This window comes from Narcine bancroftii, chromosome 2, assembly GCF_036971445.1.
Source record: "Narcine bancroftii isolate sNarBan1 chromosome 2, sNarBan1.hap1, whole genome shotgun sequence".
NCBI classification, from domain to species: domain Eukaryota; kingdom Metazoa; phylum Chordata; class Chondrichthyes; order Torpediniformes; family Narcinidae; genus Narcine; species Narcine bancroftii.
In genome coordinates, this window is record NC_091470.1 from 178041512 (window position 1) to 178065373 (window position 23862).

The window sequence follows — 23862 nt, forward strand, 5'->3', positions numbered from 1 at the left end:
ACAGACTGGATCTGTACATGTAGCCACGTGGAACAGTCTGAATCTGTACCTGGTGTCACATAAAACAGACTGAATCTGTACCAGGAGTCACGTGGAACAGACTGAATCTGTACCTGGTGTCATGTGGAACAGACTGCATCTGTGCCTGTAGTCACATCGAACAGGCTGGATCTGTACTAGGAGTCACATGTATCTGTACCAAAATCACATGGAACACACTGGATCTGTACAAGGAGTCAGATGGTACAGACTAGATCAGTACCAGGAGTCACGTGGAACAGACTGGATCTGTACCAGGAGTCACATGGAACAGACTGTATCTGTCCTGGAGTCACATCGACAGACTGGATCTGTACCAGGAGTCATATGGAACAGAGTGGATCTGTACCAGGAGTCACATGCAACAGACTGGATCTGGACCAGGAGTCAGATGGAACAGACTGGATCTGTACCAGCAATCAGATGGAACAGACTGGATCTGTACAAGAAGTCACGTGGAACAGACTGGATCTGAATCTGGAGTCAGATGGAACAGACTGGATCTGCACCTGGAGTTACATGGAACAGGATGGATCTGTGCCAGGAGTCAGATGGAACAGACTGGTTCTGTTCCATGTGTCAGCTGGAACAGACAAGATCTGTACAAGGAGTCAGTGGAACTTACTGGATCTGTACCAGGAATCATATAATTCAGATTGGATCTGGACCAGGAGTCACGTGGAACAGACTGGATCTGTACCAGGAGTCACGTGGAACAGACTGGATCTGTACCAGGAGTCACGTGGAACAGACTGAATCTGTAACTGGAGTCACAAAGAACAGACTGAATCTGTACCAGCAGTCACGTGGAACAGACTGGATCTGTACCTGGAGTCACGTGGAACAGACTGAATCTGTACCTGGAGTCACATAGAACAGACTGAATCTGTACCAGACGTCACGTGGAACAGACTGAATCTGTACCAGGATTCATATAGTTCAGATATATAGTTCAGACTGGATCTGCACCAGGAGTCACATGGAACAGGCTGGATCCGTACCAGGAGTCTTATAAAACGGACTGGATCTGTACCTGGAGTTACATTGGACAGACTGGATCTGTACCTGGAGTCACGTGGAACAGACTGAATCTGTAACTGGAGTCACAAAGAACAGACTGAATCTGTACCAGATGTCACGTGGAACAGACTGGATCTGTACCAGGAGTCACGTGGAACAGACTGGATCTGTACCAGGAATCAGATGGAACTAACTGGATCTGTACCAGGAGTCAGATGGAACAGACTAGATCTGTACCAGGAATCTGATGCAACAGACTGGATCTGTACCAGGAGTTACATAGAACAGACTTGATCTGTACCGGGAGTCACGTGGAACAGACTGAATCTGTACCAGCAGTCACGTGGAACAGACTGGATCTGTACCTGGAGTCTCGTGGAACAGACTGGATCTGAACCTGGAGTCATGTGGAACAGAATGGATCAGTTCCAGGAGTTATATGGAACAGACTGGATCTGTACCGGGAGTCACGTGGGACAGCCTGAATCTGTACCAGGAGTCACATAGATCAGACTAGATCTGTACCAGTAGTCATGGGGAACAGACTGGATCTGTACCTGGAGTCACATCGAACAGACTGGATCTGTACCAGGAGTCATATGGAACAGAGTGGATCTGTATCAGGAGTCACATGCAACAGACTGAATCTGTACCAGGAGTCAGATGGAACAGAATGGATCTGTACCTGGAGTCACATTGAACAGACTGGATCTGTACCTGGAGTCACATGAAACAGACTGGATCTGTACCAGGACTCACGTGGAACAGACTTGATCTGTACCAGGAGTCATGTGGAACAGACTCGATCTATACCTGGAGTTACGTGGAACAGACTGGATTTGTATCTGGAGTCACGTGGAACGGACTGGATTTCCTCACACTTCACGTGACCATCACCAACAAATCTACCATTTGCCCTTGTCAATTTTATTTTATTTGTCCTTTTCATGGTTTCCTCTAGTCGAAAGTGAAACCTTGATCAGCATTTTATTAGAAAGGCTTAATTCCTGTCTTTGCTTTTGAATCTCTGCAATCTGCATATCTCCAAAATATTACTTCAGTACTGTGAAAATATCCCTCCCATTCCTCGAGGGGAAAGGCTGTTGGGAATGTGATGTTGAGGCTTCATAAGGCCCTTTCATGGCCCCATTTGGGAAAGGGATAAGGTTTTGGACTGCTTATTGTGCTGGTGTTGGAGAGGGTTTAGAGAAGATTCACCAGAATTAACTTGGAATGAACAGGCCAGTGTATGAAGAATGTTTGAAGGCTCTTGGACTGGTCTCCTTGGAAGTCAGAAGAGTGAGAGTGGAATAGAACATAGAATATAGAACACTCCAGCCCAGTACAGGCCCGTCATCTCTCGATGTTGTACTAAACCATATATTCCTTTCTAAAAAAAGCACCAAACCCTCCCTACCCCATAACCCTCTATTTTTCTTCCATCTACGGGTCTGTCTCAGAGTCTCTTAAACTCCCCCATTGTTCCAGCCTCCACCACCACACCCCAGCAAGGCATTCCAGGCCCCCACAAATCTCTGTGTAAAAAACATACCCCTGATGTCTCCCCTAAACATCCCTGCCTTCACTTTGTCCTTATCTCTGCCTCTCAGTATCCTGTCAACCTCTATTAAGTCTCCTCTCATCCTTCTTCACTCCAGAGAGAAAAGTCCTAGCTCTGCTAACCTTGCCTCATGAGACTTATTATCCAATTCTGGCAACATCCTGGTGAATCTCCTCTGCCCCCTCTCCAGAACTTCCACATCCTTCCTGTAATGAGGTGACCAGATCTGAACACAATATTCCAAGTGTCGTCTCACTAGAGATTTGTTGAGCTGCAACGTGACCTCTCGATCCCTGAACACAGTCCCCCGACTAATGAACCCCAGAGTCCCAAAGGCCTTCTTCACCATCCCATCAACCTCTGCGGTGACCTTGAGAGATGTATGGATTTGAACCCCAAGGTCCCTCTGTTCCTCCATACTCAGATAACCAACCATTAATGCTGTCCTCAGCTGTCTGGTTAGTCCTTCCAAAATATAATCGAAGCATTTCGAACGTTGAAAGGCCTGAACAGAGTGGATGTGGCAAAGTTATTTCCCAAAATAGGGGGTCAAGGACAAGAGGGCACAACTTCAGGATTGAAGTTTAAAACCGAGATCTGGAGAAATTTCTTTAGCCAGAGAGGGGGGGACATCTGGAATTTACTGCCACGGGCAGCTGTGGAGGCCGGGTTATTAGGTGCATTTAAGGGAGAGATTGATGGATATCCAAATAGTCAGGGTATCAAAGGTTTTGGGGAGAAGGTCAAGCACTGGGGCAGAGAGGGAGGATGGATCAGCTCATGGTGGAATTGGCTGAATTCCTATCTTTTGCTTATGAATAATAATTAACTATTATTTTCTCAATTTGCTGTTATACAATTCCATTCCCAATCATTTAAAAGCCATTTTTTAAAAGTTCCACTTTAAATTTCCTCTTGATAACGTTCATTCTGACTTTTTGATTATCGTTACAAAATGTGGTCCTTTTGAAAGAAGTTACACATAAAAGTGATGTTAATTCCAGGTCGTGGGCAGAAGTGACAAGTCTACTGTTTACTGACCTTTGCTTGTCAGCCTTTGCAATAAATCAGCCTGAGATGGGACTGGAAACAAACTCCAGCAGGAAGTGAGGTTGGAGATGCTGAAATCTGAAATGGTATTGGAGAAAGAGACCCTGATCTAAAACATCAAACATAACGCACACCCACACACCCACTCACACACACACACACACACACACACACACACACACACACACACACACACACACACACCCACTCACATCCACACACAAACACTCACACCCAGACACACACACACAAACACACCTACTCATACCCACACACACACTCAAAATCACACACACACAGACACACACACTCTCAAACACACACAAACACTCTCATCCACACATGCACACACACACTCACACACCAACACACTAAAACACACACACCCACACACACAAACACACACACAAACACGCACACACATTCAAACACACACAAACACCCACACTCAAACCCACACTCAAACACATACACACTCAAACACACACACAGACACCCTCAAACACACACACACCCACACACAAACACACTCACACCCACACATACACACACTCACAACCACACACAAATACACACCTACACACACACACCCACACACACTGAAGCACACACACATACAGCCACACAGACACCCACACACACACACATCCATACACACACTCACACACCCACAAACCCACACACTCAAACACGCACACACACAAACACACCCATTCACACCCACATGCACACACACACTCAAACACACCCACACTCAAACACACCCACACACACACTCAAACACACACCCACGTACCTACACACACACCCACACACACACAAACACACCCACACACACACATTCAAACACACACCCACACACAAACACACCCACACACAAACACACCCACACACAAACACATCCACGCACGCACACTCAAACACACATCCACATACACACACACCCACATACACACTCAAACACACACACATACGCCCACACAAACACCCACACACACACCCACACACTCACCCACACATGCACACACACACTCACACACCCACACACCCATACACTCAAACACACACACCCACACGCACACACTCAAACACACACCCATGCACAAACGCACCCACTCACACCCACACACACACTCAAACACACACCCACACTCACCCATACTCACACACACCCACACACACCCACACACACACAGAAACGCACTCAAACATGCACTCACACACACACCCACACACACTCAAACACACACACACAAACACACCCACTCCCACCCACACACACACAAACACTCCCACACCCACACACTCAAACACACAGCCACACACACATACACACCCACACACACACTCAAACACACACCCACACACAAACATCCACACACACACTCACACGCCCACACTCACACACCCACACACTCAAATACACACACACCCACACACACACACTCAAACACACACCCACATACAAACACAGCCAGTCAGACCCACACACACACACTCAAACACACACTCACACACACATACACATTTAAACACACACACACGCACTCAAACACACACTCACACACCCACACACATACACCCACACACACACTCAAACACATCCACACACTTAAACACACACCCACACACCGACTCACAAACACTCAAACACACACACATGCACCCACACACACACTCAAACACATCCACACACTTAAACACACACAGACACACACACCCACACACACACACACACTCAAACACACACACATACACCCACACACACACTCAAACACATCCACACACTCAAACACACACCCACACCCACACACCGACTCACAAACACTCAAACACACACACATACACCCACACACCCACTCAAACACACCCACACACTTAAACACACACAGACACACACCCACACACACACTCAAACACACACACACACCCACAGACTCAAACACACCCACACACACAAACACACACCCACACACACACCCACACGCACACACTCAAACACACATATATGCACACACACTCAAACACACCCACACAGACACACACCCACGCATTCTCAAACGCACACACTCACTCACACACATGCGCGTGCACACACACACACACACACACACAATCACACACACACACACACACACACACACACACACACACAAGTGTGCATTCTCACACTCATGCACACAAAACAGTTGCACAGGAATTTAAATTTAGACATACAGCCCAGTAACGGGCCCTTCCAACCCAATTGACCTACAACCCCTGGTATGCTTTGAAGGATAGGAGAAAACCAGAGCTCTCCGGGGAAAACCCATGCAGACAGGGGAGAACATACAAACTCATACCAGGCAGCACGGGATTGGAAACCTGGTCCAGGTTGCTGGCGCTGTAAAGGCGTTACGCAACAATAACAGGCGTATCCCACTCTAGTTCCACCCTGATCCGGCAAACACCACACAACTGGTCTCCACTGTCGTCTGTGGCCCACAACATGGATCAGACCCTTCATGGTCGGACTTCCACTGTCGTCTGTGGCCCTCAACGTGGATCAGTCCCTTTGTGATTGGACTTCCACTGTCATCTGTGGCCCACAATGAGGAGTGAAACTCAAGGATGTCTCAAGGGAACTCTGTTGTACATCTGTGTGAAGGGCTTTAAACTGCAGCCGATTAGAGTGGCTGGCCCTGGTGCCCCCACCTGGCCCTGGAGAACCAAGTGCGTGGCAGCCTCATCTGTGGGTAGATCTAAACTTGACCTTTGATCTGCCTGGATGGTCAGTTGACCCTCCAGGAACAAGCAGCTGAAAATTTCTTTGATTGGACCAGTTCCCTGTTGGAAAATCCTCTGGATAACAGCAGTAAAGGTCTAATCTCATGCCATTCACAAACACGCTGGAGAAACTCAGCAGGTCATGTAACATCCATAGGAAGTCAAGGATAACCAACGTTTTGGGCCTGGGCTCTTGATCAGGTCTAAGTGGAAACAAGAAGTGTGAATAAGAGGGAGGAAGAGGAAGGGGCAGCGGGAGGAGACACACGTGGGAATAGGTAGATGGGCAGAGGGAATAAATGCTGAGGAGTGATGAGGGAAATGGGAAGGGTGTGGGGAGTTGGAGGGAAAGGAAGGAGAGAGGTTCGGGGGAAGGGGTTATTGGAAATTAGGGAAGTATTTCTCAATGGCACCAGATTAGCTGGTAGCCCCAGTTTGGAGGTGCATGAGACCAGAGATGGCCACGTCAGTGTGGGAATGGTGCGAGATATTGAATTGGGCGGCCAGAGCCGAGGTGCTCGATGAAGCGATCTCCCCGTCTGCGCCCAGTCTTTCCAACGTGGAGGAGACCACAACGGGAGCACCGGGTGCAGTCAAGGAGCCACAGGTCCACCAGTGAAGAGCTGCTTCACGTGGAAGGACTGCTTTGGGGCCCAAATGGTGGTGAGGGAGGAGGTGTGGGCACACGTGGGGCAGGGGGAGGTATGGAAGTGGCAATTGATGTGAAGGGGTGAGTCGCCTGGGCTGAAGGAATATGAAGGCCTTCACCCATTTGAAGAAGGCCATGGATAGAATTTCCCTCCGATGGAACTTGAGCTCTGTCTGTGTTACTCTGCATCAAAATGTATTTGTTTGGAAGATACAGGGGATTTTTCAGTCTGTGTCGGTCGTGAGTGTTACCAGACCGTTACCTGTCAGGAAACAGAAGGTGCTCCACCTGACTCTCGGGTGTTTGTTGAACAGGTCAGTCTCAATCTACCTCTGCCCCTCGCCTTGCCAGTACTATCTCTGGGAAAGTTTGATTGGAAAGGTATTGCGGGAACTTTATCCAACCAGACCTGGGGATGGGTGACAGGATGGTTTAGAAGTTCTTCTGCCTGTGGTGTCCCTGCACCATCAACATCTGTTTGAACAATGAGCACAGTGAAACGCTGCCAGAACTCAGCTGGTCTCGCAATGTCCACAAGGGACAACAATATATTGCCGACACTTTGGCCCTGAGCCAAAAGGAATAAACAGGAAATTCGGACAGTCCTGGCTGGAGGAGGAGTCCAGACCCACAGACAGTGTTAATTGGACATGATAAGGGGAGAGGTGGAGAATTGATTACATCTGTGTGAAAGGAGACAAGGAAAGGGGAAAGACAGAGCTGGGGGAAGGCATCTGTAGGGGGCCCAGTCAGAAGATGAGGTGCTGTTCCTCCAATTTGCAGCTGGCCTCAGTCTCACCATGTGGAGGTAACATTTCATGCTCCTGACCTGGGAGGGTTTGGTAAGGCAGTGAATTATTGATTCATATTTCGTGTTCACAGACAGAAATGTACTTCCTTGTCCACGCAAGTCCATGCACCACATGATCCCCTCATTCTCTGTGGTCTCTCACCATCAGCACAAGCTTTTATTCCTTACGTTGTTCTGTGTTGCACCTCTGTCATTTCCTCTCTGTTCAATGTTTTCTCCATCTGACCTGGGAATTTTATATCGACAACAGCTTTCCTTTGTGTGGCTTTGCCCTGAGATACTTTGTTCACGGGGCTTCGCTCTGAACCCAAATGGCACAGTTTAATGTGCAGACGAAGAGGGGGCTTCATGCAAACTCCTTCTGACCAAGGGGTATATGGTAGGACATTATGAGGAGGGAAAATATCTCCCCACATCATCATGATTGTCAGGGTTTGAAGGAACTGGCTATGGGAGCTGTACCCAGTTCTTGCACTTGACCTTGAGATATTCAACTTTCTTGTTTATTTGGGCTCCTTTATTTTACTTTTTGAATTAATATGTTCTGTATCCACCCTGGGAAAATCTGTCGGCCAAGGGTAGAAGTAGCTCTTTTTGATATCTAACATATGGTGCACACACCTGAGATCGTTGGAAACAACCAAGTCGAGCACTTCTCCTAGTTTTTCTTTGCAAAGCTTACTGAGTGTAACCCCGTAATGTCCTAGCCTTGAAACTGTTGATGGCAATGCATGGATTGAACTTCACTCTTTGTTCCGCTTTCTGTTGTACCTGTATTGGGAATGTTTGTGGGGAGAGCAGAGGGGAGTTTCTTCTGTGTCTAACATGTATCTGTTCTGAGAACATTTGCTGGAACGTTATGGGGTTTCAATCCCTTTGTTTGCCCTTTCTCTCCTTGTTGGTGTCACTTTCTTTAGCGTGTATTCAGTCTTCTGTACATCATTTCCCTTCAAATCCTTTACTGTATGAAGAACATCATCCACGGGGACATTTGATGAGAGAAATTTAGAGAACGTTTTACTTGGTATCAAGCCTGTGTTAAAAACTGAACAAACTTCATTTATAAATTTACAATAATCAGAATCTGAATTTTTATTGTTTAAAATCAGGATCAGGATTTATTGTCTGAACAAGTCCTGAAATTCGGTGTTTTGCAGCATCATCGAGGTGCAAACATTCATATTATAACCATCTTACGACATTTATATATATATCACCTTACAAAATTTTTTTTTAAATGGCAAGACAAAGAACAAGTCAAAGTGAGGCCGTGTCTGGGGGTTCGTTGTCCGTGTCAGGAATCTGGTGGCGGAGGGGAAGAAGCCGTCCTTGTGCCGCTGGGTGCTCGTCTTCAGGCCCCTGGATCTTTTCCCTGATGATAGCAGAGTGAAGAGGGCGTGGCCTGGGTGGTGGGGGAATCCTTGAGGATAGAGGCTGCTTTTTTAAGACGCCGCCTCTTGTCGACGTCCTCGATGGAGTGGAGTCTGGTGTCCATGGTGTCGCTGACCGAGTTAACTACCGTCTGGGCTATCGAACACCATGTGCTGTCTCTCAAGGCATACCTGGGCATGTACGTATCCTCAGGAGTGGAGCAGGACATCAGCCTGATGCTCTCTCTATTCTGTCATGCTTCATGGAGCAGTGCAGAGGGAGCTTTATTCAGCATCTGAGCTGTGCTGCTCCTTTCCTGGGCGTTTGCGATGGGCGTCTGCGTCTAACCAATTCATTCCCTGGCAGGGCATGGCAGGACGAAGGGAACTTCTTCCTGTTTCTTCCCTGGGCGTGTGTGATGAGTCAGCATGCTTTACTTCGTGCTTTTCATGTGATAGGGCAGTGCAGATGTCTGGAGATTTCACACACCAAGCCCGACTATACATGTTTCATGGGGTCATGTAGAAGTTGTCCGCTGCATCTTATCCATGCTCTGTTTACTGGAATAATGATAGACCAGTTCAGATTTCAGATTTATTGTCAGAGTACATAAATGACATCACCTTCAACCCTGAGATTCTTTTTCCTGCAAGCGAGGTAGAATCACCACTTCTTGGTAGTGCAAAGAAAAACTGTACACCACGTACACATGTAAACAAACTGACTGTGGAATACCGAGAGATTAAAAAATAATGAGTCCCTGATTGAGTTTGTCGTTGAGAAATCTGATGGTGGAGGGGAGCGGCTGTTCCTGAACCTGGTGGATGCGAGTCTTGTGGCCCCGATACCTCTTTCCTGATGGCATGTTTTATGAAGGAGTAGAGGGCAGACTTTATATTTACGTTGTGTCAGGTCTGGTCTGCTTCTTAGGATAATATAATGGACTCTAATGTACTCTGGCCATGTTCACGATCAGCTATTACCATTACATAAGATTAAGGAGTGCCTGATCAACATCATTAGAATATATTTTTCTCTCAATCCATTGCTGATCTGGGAAAGTTTGTTGACCTGTGTGGAGACAACCATATTCAGCCCCAACATGGTGCCCCAATCCATGATGTATGTCCAAGTGTGACTGTTTCTCAGGGAGTTGTACAGTAAATCCCACTGTGTATTTAGCCTATACCTCACCTGGAATAGTTCACTGAAACTGTATGAAGAAAGCTTTGCTCAATGTGTGACCCTTTGTAGTCTTGAGCTGGGGACTTCGGACGGAACAGAGCTTTACGTTGAGGGGTCCACCTGGCTTATGAGGAGAATGTGACTGTTCAGTGGAGCAAGAGTTGTGTCCAACTCGATCTGAATTTGACATGAGACTGTTGATGTGACACAGAGGAATTTATCTGGGAATATTGATGGTAAAGTGCGAGGAACTGTAGTGAAAGCTGATCTGGGTGCAATTGAAAGGAAAATGTAAGGCACGATTTCATTTGATTTTTGAAATTTGATTTTGACATACAATGCAGCAACAGGCCATTTTTCCACACAAGCTCGTGCTGCCCAATTTACACCCAATTAACCTACAACCCCAGTACATTTTGTACGGTAGGAGGAAACTGGCGCCCCCCCCCCCGGGAAAACCCACGCAGACACAGGGAGAACGTGCGAACTCCTTACAGACAGCACGGGATTCTGATCACTAGCACTGTAACAGTGTTGCACTAGTGTATTTAACCCATCTCTCTAGCAGGGGAGGGTTTAAAAGACCCTTAAATATGGCTTCCCAAGAGTATTTGATGGAGACTTTATGCTCCAGCGTTCAAAACATGATGATATTGGTTTTTGGAACATGGCTCCACGGCCTTTCCTGTTCTTTGTCCAACCTTCTCTTCCTTTCTAATCTAACTTTACCTTCAATGTACGGGGCGCTCTAACTCTTCCTTGTCATCTATGTCTGCATTGAATTTTTGATGCACTTGACTATTGGTTCTTGAAAAGGTTGCAGGGACCTCTAAAAAAGTTTGAAAACCAGTTTTAATCGTCCCTCATTGACTCGTTACGTGCATGGACGGTTTCAGGAAATGGGCCAATAACACATTTTCTCAAGCAAAATAACAATGGGGTCTAGAGAAATGGTTCTCCACCTTCCCTTCCCACCCACGTCCCTTATTAATCACAGAGCCCCGATGGCACAGGGGTTACTGAAGGTGATACGTGAGAGGAAACAAACCCACTGGTGTGGAGGAAGCTTGACCTTGAACACTCCATGATCCAGATTGTATGTGACATTGAAGCAACTTAGAAGTTCCCTGCATTTGACCTGCTACACCTGACGATACGCTGTGGAGACCACATCTCACAGTGGCCAAATTGTGCTGAGGCTGATCTGATAAGGTCTGAGGTGGGACGTTCTTCTCGTTTCTGACAGAGAGCAGCCTGGTAGGACAGGATCAACTCCCTCCGTCTCTAACCACATGTTCAAACCACCATCCTCAGGTTTTACTGGACTGTTATATGTCGAATGGGGCTGAATGAACTTTGCAGCCAATCATTTTTTAAACTTCCAGATATAGGTCTTTCATTTTAAAAAAATCTCAAGTACCATAAACCCCATCCCATGATCCGGAATTGAAGCAACCGGCAAAAAAATCATGGAAAATAAATAGGTTAAAAATAGGAAAGTTGGCGCCTCCAGCTGTTAGCCCGCCCATCTCAAGCAACCAGAAAATTCACATATCCGGCATCTACCAATCCCTATAAGGGTTCGGGATGCTGAGGGTTTTACTGTATATTCAAGATAGTTTCATAACAAATAATGTTTTGCCATTACTTCAATATGTCATTGGTTATTTACAAGCAAAGTAAATCCCACAGGGAATTTTAGATTACAAAGTGATCATCACTGTCTAGGACGCCCCTCCCCTCCCTTCCCTGAGAGTCACTAACCACAATCCAAGATGGTCTCCATCAGGCCAGTGGGCACCCATCTGCCCTCTTCATACACTCACTGACATGTGGCCTTTGCCGGAAGATTACAAAGTAGACCTTTAATAACTTCACCAAAGATGGACAGGGAATACCTCCAGGGCGATTCTTTTCGTGAAGTATCGTGCCTAATATGAACGACCCCAGCTTTGCATTGAACCTGTGCTTCATATGACCTGGGGCCACGTTGCAGGAGTGAAACACAAAAGTCTGCAGACGCTGTGACTGTAGTAAAAACACAGGAACTCGGCTGGTCTCGCAGCATCCACAGGACGTAAAGATACATCACCAACGTTTTGGGCCTGAGCCCTTCCTCAGGGTAGGAGTGAAAACCAGGCAGACACCCGAACAAAAGAAGTGGCAGAGGGAGGAGTGCAGACCGACAGGTGATCATTTGATAAGGAGCAGAAGAGAATTAATTGGGGGGGGGGGGTGTTGGCTCCGTGAACTCAGAGCTGGGGTAAAGAAGATGGAGGGGGAAGGGAAGAGACGGAGCTGCAGAGAAGGAGACATGGAGGTGGTGAATCGAACAGAAACTGAAGAAGTTAATGTTATTACCATCCAGTCAGAAGATGAGATGTTGTTCCTCCAATTTGTGGGTGGCCTCGGTCTGACAATGCAGGAGAGACCATGGGCGGACACGTCAGTGAGGGAATGGGCCGGGGAATTGCAATGTTTCTAACCCCTGTTACGTCTTGCTTGGGATTGTCGATGAGACAGTGTAGAAGCAGCCACTACTCCATCTCGTGACCGCTCGAACAATGCTGAACATTTTCAGTTGGTATTTGATTGAAGAGAGGAATCTTCAAGTTGTTTAGTTTTCTCCCAGCTCTCACCTGCATCTAGTTAAATGGAGAGAGCTTGACCCAGAATTTAACCTGGATCGTTGATGGGACAGTCTTGAGAGAGATTTAGCATTGGCCTTGCTCTCGGAATGGTGAATTTGGAAAGTGATGAATGACCTTGACGGCCTCTAACCTAAATTGGGCCTTGGCATAGGATTAGGTTGGATTGTTGTTCTCTGTAACTTGTGCTGTGCCTGACCTTGTGATGTTTGCCATGGCATCCAAGATAATTCTCCATTGTAAACGCTGCTGTCCGTGACGTGGGGCAATTTCATCTGCAGTTTTTTGCTAAGCTGCTCAGTGGGCTGGAGTGGGATGGGGCAGGAGAGAGCTAATGCAAATCATTGTCTGTAACTGAGAGCTGCTGGGCCTGGCTTGGGGAGTGTTTTCAGCACTTTCCACTGACGTCCGTCACCAACACAGAAATCAGACGCGCTCAGTGATCTTGGCTTCAGAATGTATTGTCATGACCAGGTCACAGAATTCATTGTTTTGCTGCAGCGTCACAGTTCAAACATGGCTATAAATTACAGTTAAAATTAAATAAATTCAAGCAAAAAGAAGAGGGAGTGAGGCCGCGTCTGGGGTTCGTTGTCCATTCAGGAACCTGATGGCAGGGGGTGGGGGGGGGGAGGGGAGAAGGCGTCCTTGTGCCGCTGGGTGCTCATCTTCAGGCTCCTGGACCTCCTTCCTGATGTGAAGAGGGCATGGCCTGGGTGGTGAGGGTCCTTGAGGAAAGAGGCTGCTTTCTTGAGACCCCGCCTCTTGTAGATGTTCTCGATGGAGTGAAGATTGGTGGCCGTGATGGAGCAGGCCGAGTTAACAACCCTCCTTAGCCTGTTCCTGTCCTGTGCATTGGCACCTCCGTACCAGACAGAGATGCAACCAATCGGAATGTTCTCCTCGGTCCACTGTAGAAGTTTTCAAGGCTTTGGTGACAGGCCAAAACTCTTCAAACTCCTCTCAAAGTATACCCCGCTGGTGAGCCTTCTTCATGAATACATCAACATGGAGGCTCCAGGACCGATCCTCAGAGACAATGACACCCAACAATTTAAAGTTCTTCAATATTAGCACATAGAACACTACAGCATAGTACAGGCCTTTTGGCCCTCTGTGTTGTGCCAACCCATCTATACATATCCAAACGAAACTTAACTCTCCCTGCCCCATAACCCTCTATTTTTCTTCCATCCATGTCCCTGTCTAAGAGTCTCTTAAACACCCTCAAAGTTCCAGCCACCACCGCCACCCCTGGAAATGGACTCCAGGCCCCCATGACTCTCCGTGTAAAAACCTTCTCCCCCCCCCCCCCCCACCCCCCGACGTCTCCCCTAAACTTACCTTCCTTCACTTTGTACAGACATTCTCTAGTGTTTGCTACTCACGCCCTGGGAAATGTGTACTGGCCGTCCACCTTATAATCTCATAATCTTGTAAACCATCTTGATAAAATGCTCTCAAAGTCTGTTTTAATATTATGGGATGGAGTGGGACTTAGATTAAAAGGATCCAATTTCCATCATAAAACGTGAATTTTGAAATGGGATTCAGTCCAAATCTTCAGTTGAACAAGATCTGCAAATCAGTCAGTTTCCTGGCAGGAAACTTTGATTTGTTCAGTATCTTCTCCAAACTCTCCGGGTCCCTCTGTGAGCTCGTTACTAAATCATAGATGGACAATGACTTGCATTTGACCCCAGTTTGCCAACACGCTAAGCTGCAGAAGATTTGAGTTGGGCTTTACTGCCCTAAAGGAGGTGTGGGTAGGAAGATAATTACAGTTACTGATCTTGAGAGATGGTCATATTTTTAAAAATAAAAACATGGCTTTGTCTGGCACCTTCCATGACCTCAGGAATTCCCAAAGCACTCGACAGCCATTTTGGAGCATAGTCAATCTTACACTGATAGAAAAATGAGAAATTGCACTCAGCAGACTTCAACATGTAATAACGATGAGATAATCTGGTTCTGTCAAGTTATTTGAGGCTTAAATATTGTCCATGAAATCAGGAATAATGGTGGGGGAATTTTAAGAGGGTCGGAGGAATGTTCAAGGGATCAAGGGGAATATTCAGAGGGTCGGGGGGAATGTTCAGGGGATCAGGGGAATGTTCAGAGGGTCAGAGGAAATGTTCATGGGGTCAGGGGGAGTGTTCAGGGGGTCAGGGGACTGTTCAGGGGATTGAGGGAATGTTCAGGGGTTGGGGGAATGTTCAGGGGATCGGGAAAGTGTTCAGGGGGTCAGGAGGTTGGGGAAATGTTCAGGGGGTTGGGGGAGTGTTCAGAGTGTCATGGGAATGTTCAAGGGATCAGGGGGAGTATTCAGGGGTTTGGGGTAAATGTTCAGGGGGTCAGCGGAAATGTTCAGGGGGTCATGGGAATATTCAGGAGGTGGGGAGAGTTCAGGGGGTCGGGGAGAATGTTCAGGGGGTTGGGGAATGTTCAGGGAGTTGGGGGAATGTTCAGGGGGTCGGGGATGTTCAGGGGGTCAGGGGAGCGTTCAGGGGGTCGGGGGAATGTTCAGGGGGTCGGGGGGGAATGTCCCTGTTCAACCTGTGCTTTATTTTCTGGGTGAATAGGATTATTTTAGGCTAAGTTGAAGATGTTATAGGAAAGATGTCGATTACGACAGTGCAGAACTGTAACCCTGGTGTGCATTCAAGTGTAGAGAATTCGTCTTGAGATCGTCATGTGCACAGATGAGACTATTGGAAAGTGTGGGAGAATGAAACCAGTTATGACTGCCCCTTGCCCATTATGTGTGAGTCGCACGCACTGACTGCATTTGACAGAAGGAATGGAATGTCCTTGATAGCCCACGGGCAGTTCGTACTATCAAGAGAGGTGATGAGGCAGAGGGAGAGGGAGTGGAGAAGAGCCCAAATCAGGAGAGCAGAGTCGCGTGAGGTCGGGTCAGTTCCTCCAGGAACGAGGCATCTTTCTGCATGGTCTCGCCGTGAATGAGTGGAGCAGCTTCGACTGTAAATCAGCAAGTGACAGGAGCGGTGGGTGTTGTGGAGTGATGCTGGGACCAGCCAGGTTGCTGAATCCTCCAGACCAATTGGAGCAACGTTCTCAAAGGAGCCCAAATCTGGGAATTTCGTGCCTGTTTCCCTGTCTCTTTTAACGTGATACTTGTTCGCGTCAAGGTTACCATTGGCTGCTGGTCGCTGAAAATGTATTTAACCCACTTACTACAGTATTATTTTACTTTTTCTCTCAGTCTTCAGTCACTCCTCCCCCAGAGCTGGTTAAGTGTAGCATATCACAGCAACTTAAGTGTGCACAATCCTCTCATGGGGGACGTTGGGCGGGAGGGTGGGGGGGGGGGGGTGGGTGGGAGAGGGGATGGGGTGGGGAACACCGTAAATCCACAAGTTTCACCATAGTGGCAGAGTTCACCGGGAAGGTAGAGTCATTCAGTCGCAATGTTTAACTTGTTTCTGTGGGCTTTGATGTTTCGGTGTTTGTTCTTTTATGACTTAATTAAGAATCCAAATGAAGGAAAAAATCTGGATTTAAAACAAAAACCTTAAACAGCGTTACGTTTTTCGAAAGGAATGCCTTCCCGAGCTGGCTGGGGTTGGGGGGTAGCCAGCTTGGTTGGTGGGAAGGATTGGAGCAGCTGGGATTGGGTCATTCGATCAAACAAACAAAACCTTTACTCTGTGTGGTGATTTATTTTTATCTCTCCACCAACCACACTGTTCCTCAAAATAAATCCCCAGATGCAAACCATTTTAAAAAGCTGAGGAGAACATCCTAATCTGCAGAAGTCTGCCATGCACCTTAATTAATCGAAATCTCTTCTCACCAATTTCAAGGGGACCAGGAAAAGAATTTCACTCTGGTTCCTGCAATATTGTGCAGTGTTGGCCTTTAGAGAAAGTCAACCTTTCCCATCTCCAGTCGGTCAAGGCTTGGGATCGTTCCTCCAGCTGATGCCAAGCTGTGAAGGAGGTTTGCCCTCTCACCAGAGGACTCAACAGCCACCCTCTCCCACTAATCCAAAGCTCTGGGAAGAGCAGTGAGTTTCTATGAGCCAAGAACCTGGTGAGAACAGCGAACAAATCGCAGTTCCTATCTGACTCACCTGAAAGTAGTCTCGATCTGACTCCGGGATTAATAAGAACAATTCACCTCTAATTGAGCCAAGGGCCATACAAGCCTTGAATGAATCCAGGCAGGTGGATAAATTGCACCCCCCCCCCCACCCTTGTTGAACACCAGATAACATGTTGGGGCCTTTTATGAGTGGAATTAGCTCCCTGTTCAAGTGAATCCACCTCGTCTCTTTCCCGTTGCTTCATGCCTTCGATTACAGAACATGGAACATTCCAGCACAATACAGGCCCTTCAGCCCACCATGTGGTTTCACAAACGTAAACCTAGTCCACAACAATCATATTTCTTTCATCCATACACCTAAGAGCCTTTTGAAGGGCCCTGTGGTACCAGCCTCCCCCACCACCGCAGAAAATGTATTCGAGGCTCCCACTATTCCCTGACGTCACCCCGAAACCTTCCTCCCTTCACTTCTGGTAACTGCTACTGTCACCCCGGGGAAACGGTGCTGGCTGTCCTCCCTATCCAAGTCCCTCATAATCTGTAAACCGTCACCTCAAAGAGAAAAGGCCCCACTCTGCCAACTTTACTTCATACAGCATCTCTCCCAATCCAGGCAATGTCCTGGTGAATCTCCTCCACACCCTCTCCAACCCATCCACATTCTTTCTGTAATGAGCCGTCCACAACTGAACGCAATACGCCAAGTGTCAACGGTGACACAACAATGTTTGCTTCTTCACTGCAGCTATTGGGCTCCTGCCTGAGCCCCACAGCAGTGCTCTCACACTGCCCTTGAGGTGTGATCGCACCTTGCCCACTCAATCTTTCATTTCTGGACTTCACTACTTTTATGTTCAAATAAAGAAAAAACTTTTTTTTTTAAAAAAGGGGCTAACACGGTCAGTGCCACACTGTTACAGCGCCAGCAACCCGGGAACAAAATTCCACGCTGTCTGTAAGAAGTTTGTACATCCTCCTTGTGTCTGCGTGGGTTTTCCCCAGGGGAGCTCTGGTTTCCTCCCACCGTTCAAAACGTACCAGGGGCTGTGGGTTAATTGGGTGTAATTGGGCAGCATGGGCTCATGGGCTGAATGGCCTGTTACTGTGCTGTACGTCTACATTTAAATTTAATCTAATAAACCACTGTCCCTTTTACTCTCCCCTATGGTTTAAATCCCAGATTTTTCGTAGTCAACCTACTAATCTTTAATTCCTTGAATCTCAGTCCTGGGAATTAGCTATTCCCAAAATACTCATTCCCATCTGGGATTAGGACAGAGTCCTTTACCCCCCACACCCAACCCCCCCCTCCCCCCAATCTGCTGATGTCCATAAGCTATGCTCCCTCCATCAGTCTGGTTTGCAAACTGGGGAAGTGACAGTGAGATGGTGTTTAGACACCTTGCCTTGGTCCCAGAATGAGGGCAATCATCCCATTCTGAGTTTCGTCCACCCTGCTATCACTCGGTCGGGGACATTTGTCCATTAGTTGTGGAGAGACGGGCAGGGGGAGCGATAAAACACAATCTAAATGCAAAAACAAGTTTAGGGGTTGGGAGTAAGAACAAGAAATCTTTTTCTTGAAAGAATCCCTCTAATTTCCCACCCAGGTGTTAGCGTAGTGCAACTTTCCCATTCCCCGATCACTGCTGCGATATCCAGCCTGATTTGGTTCCTGCCCTGTTGTTCGGTGGGATTTAAAAAATCCAGGAAACAGTTGCAAAATTATTGCCCTCATTGGCAATTTCCAAACCCCATCAACCAACGTCTCCAAAAATATCCCCAACCCCCACCCTCCCAAATGATCAAACCTTTCTCCAGATCTTAGGCCTGACAAAGTGCGTGCGAATGACAATCAATGATCACCATCTTTATCACTGGGCAGAATGCAGATGGCGGGTTCCTTGGGGACCTCCGGTAGCTGCTGATAGGGCCCAACCTCTCTCTGCATTGAATTCTTTCTACCTCTTGTGAAAGGGCTGTGTGCTGACTCACATGAGAAGCCCAGCTGAACCACATGCTGCGTCACACCAGATGGGAGCATTTCCCGTGAGGTGAATCACCCAAGTTCCTCTATTTCATTTTGCATGGAAGACTTCCAGGAGCCTAGGTCCGTACCGAGGCCGTCTTCCTCTTCTACCCTTCAGACCAGGTGCCTTTTCGGTATCTCAAGGGACAGCAAATGTGTTGGAACCAGGGCAAGAAGTTCTGCTAAAATTCCAGAATTAACTGTGTATTGAATAATGATAAACTCTCCCAATGAATTTTGACCCCCTCATACCAACCAGTTCTGGTTTTAGAGTTTACTGGGGACAAGGTGATGGTTAACGAGGGAGCATCTGTGATTAACAAGGCTCCAGATGTCGGAGTTTCCTGGAATCAACTCAGATTAGCTCAGGTCAACACCTGAAGAACATCATACAGGAACATGCAGGGGTGGACGGCCATCAGCTCACATCAGCTGACATGTCCATCATTTTACCCAAAGCTACCTGGCAGGGAAATGGAAGGGCTTGCTGGGTTTGTTTTGGGCAGGGTTTAAGATTAACAATTCTGTAGGATTTCTGAGCAAGGAAATTAAAATAACTTTACAAAGGCACAGAATTCTCCACAGAGCTTGGGTTAGAACAAAACACAAGTAGCGGAAAGGGGAGGGTGCCCAGATGGAGCCAATTGGGGAAGTACAATGGTCCAGAGATGAGGGAGGTTGGCCTTTGGGGAGAGATTGAGTCATCTGGGACTGTACTCACTGGGATTTAGAAGAGTGAGGGGGATTTTATAGAAACGCATAGACATTATGAGAGGCATAGATAAGATAGAGGTGGGTAAGTTGTTCCCATTGGTGGGGGAGACCAGAACTAGGGGATGTGGCCTCAAGATCCAGGGATGAGGAGATGATGGGGAACTGCTTTTCCCAGAGGGAGGGGACTCTGTGGAATTCGCTCCCTGTTAAAGCAGTGGAGGCGACCTCAGTAAATATATTTAAGACCAGGGTGGATAGATTTTTACATCAAGGGGGAATTAAGGGATATGGGGAAAAGGCAGGTGGGTGGAGATGAGCCCATCATCAGATCAGCCGTGATCTCATTAAATGGTGGAGCAGGGCTCGAAGGGCCAGATGGCCGCCTCCTGCTCCTAGTTCTATCCTCAAGTGTTTATGCAAGAGAGAATTAAACTGAACTTGGGAGGGGGGAGAAAACGGGCAGGATTACAGTTGCTGGTCAGTACGTGGCATCTGTTGGATGAAATAATGAGAACATGGGCCGTTTCTAATTGCAAGTCTTTTTCCCCTTTTTTTCCCCCTGTATGTTAAAAGTTTGGAAATATTCAAGGCACCCTGGATCAGCGACCCTCAGGGCATTGAGTCACCTCGGGGGGGGCGAGGAGAGGGGGGGGTGTTGGCCAGTCCGATCAGTTTGCCTTCTGTATTCCCCCCATCTCCCCTGCCCACCCCGCCCCGCCCCGAAGTCCAACACAAGAGTCAGGACCTGTCTGCTTGTAACTTGTTTGACATTGAAGTGGGGAAAGGGGCAAAATGTTCTGAACGAGACCGATTCACACTCGCCCATCTTTCGATCCATAGCTTTCAGAAATGGGGCGCAGAGGTGGAAGGACTGCACGGAATCCTAGCCGTTTCCTCCCGTTGACATACGGGGCGTTTCGATAGCCGTAGGCCAAAAAAATCCAAACGAAAAGAGAATCGACACAGTCGACAATCGATAGCCATACATATATAAATAACGTCTTAAAATTCGAACAGAACCTAGGCATGGCTAAACACGATTTGACGTTTGTATCATGTGACTATAATCTCTGTTGCTATAGTAACCACTGCCAGAGGAAGTGATTGTACTGGTTTATGTTGTTCTGTGTATATATTTAACAAGGACAAAGCGAAAGCATTAACTTTTCAGGTCTTTGATTTATCCATTTTAAATGCCGACTTTGTAATTAATTCCCCTCCTAAAACCATAAAATCAAAATATTTATACGTATATAAATGTGTATATATGTTGAATTTTTCTCCCCACACGTGTAATTAAAGAGAATGTTATTTGTATTGTAAATAACAACGATATGTACTGTACATAGTTTAACATATATTCCTGGTGGCTGAGACACCAGGGATGTAATCTAATGCTTCTATTGTTGTGTTGTATGGGGGTGTGGTGACAGAATGACGTTTAATAAAGCAAAACCTTAACCTTTTACTCTCTCTGTCTTGCAGTCGTGGTGTTTCTAGCTGTAACTCGCTCCCAGGTATCCATTTTACCGCATTTAAACAGTCCGAGCCCCTCGATCAGATCCTGGTCTCCACCTCACTCCCATCCAACCTTTATTCCACACACAGGTCGGATTCCCGGTTCAGGTTTTCTGTCGAGGGACGTGTGCCGCATCACATGCAGCCCTGAGATTCCTTTTCCCGCGGGCCAGGCAGAATGACCGCTTACTGGTCGTGTAAAAAAAAACTGTTCACAGTGTACACGTGTAAACAAATGAAGAAACATGAACAAACTGGCCGTGCAATGCAGAGAGAGAGAAAATCAACAGTCCTTAAATAGGCCGCTGATTGAGTTTGTTGTTAGGGAGACTGAACCTCTAACTCTTGAATAGATTCCACCCAGTTCATTTCAAGTTACTCCCTTATTCTCGGTATAAAAGCCACCGCGTATAATCCTGCTGGTAACTCATTCCTGCAAATCCTTATGCTGTGTACAATGAACATAGGAATAAGGTTTCAGCCTGAAATCTTCCCCATAAAAGAACACATCTGGATCCCTGGACTGGACTATAGCTTGTAACTTGATCCAAGAATCCATTATTCTAACGTCAACCAAGCCATTGGTTGGGATTCCAGCCTGCAACACATTTCCAAAGATCCAATGTTTGATGAATTATCTAAGTGACCAGGACGATTAAGTATCTGTGGATAAATAGGGACAAGACAATGCTAGCCAGAAGTCTAATCTGACTGTCAGCAAAGTTCACAGTTCACTCATACCCTTCACCAAGACCTCTGTGTGTACATCTAGAGCTTTTTTTCATGAGGAGATTATGTGGCAAACTGTTTCTTATCTTATTACCCTAATGTCCTGACTCTGATTTCAAGACTTTGTCCCCTTGCCCTTGACCCCAATTTCAGAATTAATTTCTCCTGTTACACCCTGGCAATCCCCATCGACGTTCTCATCTTTGGAGTCTTGATAACCTTCTGTCTTCTCTCTCTGTCGTCCATCCGTGTGCAGAGGTGGGCACAGTAACTCGAAGGTACGGTCTAGCCGATGTTGTCTGTGACTGCAGCAACATTTCCTCCCCTTTTATTCTAACGTCCAACACACACCACCAAAACTTAACCCTCACCTCACCTCCCATGGCCTTGGACTTTCGCATCAACGTCTCTGAAATTTTACTCTCGCCACGATTGTTGATCTTTGAGTCACGGCAAACATGGGGATTTGGCCCTGTCTTGTCTTATCAGTCAGTCACTGGGGCTAGCTCGGGCCAGACTGGTCCCAGTTCAAGCACATCCCTCCAATCGATCTTCTGCAATCTAGCAAAATAAAATCCCCAGATGGCCCGCGCTCATATTTCCAGTTCCGAAAGCGGAGCTTCACAGGATGACACCACTGAATCCTTGGGTGTTCGTACAGAGGAGTCAGCAGATAAAGGTTTCCACTGTGGACAGCGAAGGAGTTGGTGGAGAAAGGATGCGCCATTTCCTGGAGTGAACAGAAATGGATTAGAATAGGACAGGAGGTGGCCTCATCACTGCCAATGGCTGAAACAATCCAGAGGCCCTGGTCAAAGAGCAAGTGCATTTGTCATGTTGATACTGGAGGTGACGTCTGGCAGGAAGATTAGTCCAAGTGAGAGAAAGTAGAGGAATAATCTGATCTTGATTATATTAGTGTTTGGAAGGAAGGAATGCGGGCCGAGGGGTTGGGATGGGGTGGGAAGTGGCAGGACCTGCAGACAGGGACCCTGGAAATGAAAAGAAAAGGCCCTTTGATCAATCTAATGAGGAAATCAGGAGAAGTGTGTTCACATCGCGAGTTTTCAGGATCCTCGTGGATGCTTTCAAAGGAAGTTTCTTGAGAGATGGTTGAAAGGGAGAAATAATATAGGTAGAGGTTGGGGGAGAAGTGAGAGTTTATTCAAGGAGAGGTTGTCCAAAGGGAAAAACCTTCTAAATGGTCAGAAAGAGAGAGGCCAGTCGGGAGGCATCGAGTTTTCAGAGTCGTCATTTGTTCAGGTCATGGTGTGATCTAAAATGAACGCTTTTCCCTCTGCCGGGTTCCAACTCCTGTTCCAGGACCCGATTCCAGATGTGAGGTACCACGTTCAGCCTGTGCCTCACTGGAGTTGTCAGGGATGCTGTTCCTTGAGTGATAAATTTAATGGAGCCTTTCCTTCACGTTAAAGTGCTTTGGAATATCCTGAGTGTAAACATGTGCCATACAATGCAGATCTTTAATAACTGTGTATTTATGAAAGGGTTTATGAAAGGGTACGTGGACTCCATGGCCACAGCAGATGCCACATTTGGACCCACACCTCCTCCCCCACCAACCGTTTGGGGCCCCAAACAGCCCTTCCGAGTGAAGCAACACTTCACTTATGAATCTGTGGGAGTCGTCTACTGCGTCCGGTGCTCCCGCAGTGGTCTCCTCTACATCGGAGAGACTGG

General features: G+C 47.1%; 1 protein-coding gene across 3 annotated transcripts in view; it reads left to right on the top strand.

Annotated features, from left to right (window-relative positions):
* Positions 1-23862, top strand: part of LOC138754646 (ras/Rap GTPase-activating protein SynGAP-like) — a 469786-nt gene that overhangs the window by 442697 nt on the left and 3227 nt on the right. The window contains exon 15 of one of the 3 annotated variants that reach the window (XM_069919206.1): positions 20758-21385. The exons of 1 other annotated variant lie outside the window; for it this stretch is intronic. In XM_069919206.1, the coding sequence (XP_069775307.1) occupies positions 20758-20841 (84 nt within the window). In that variant the 3' untranslated portion in view covers positions 20842-21385. Of the gene's footprint in view, positions 1-20757; positions 21386-23862 lie in introns of those variants that run through there. One more of the 3 variants, XM_069919213.1, reaches the window with a different exon arrangement.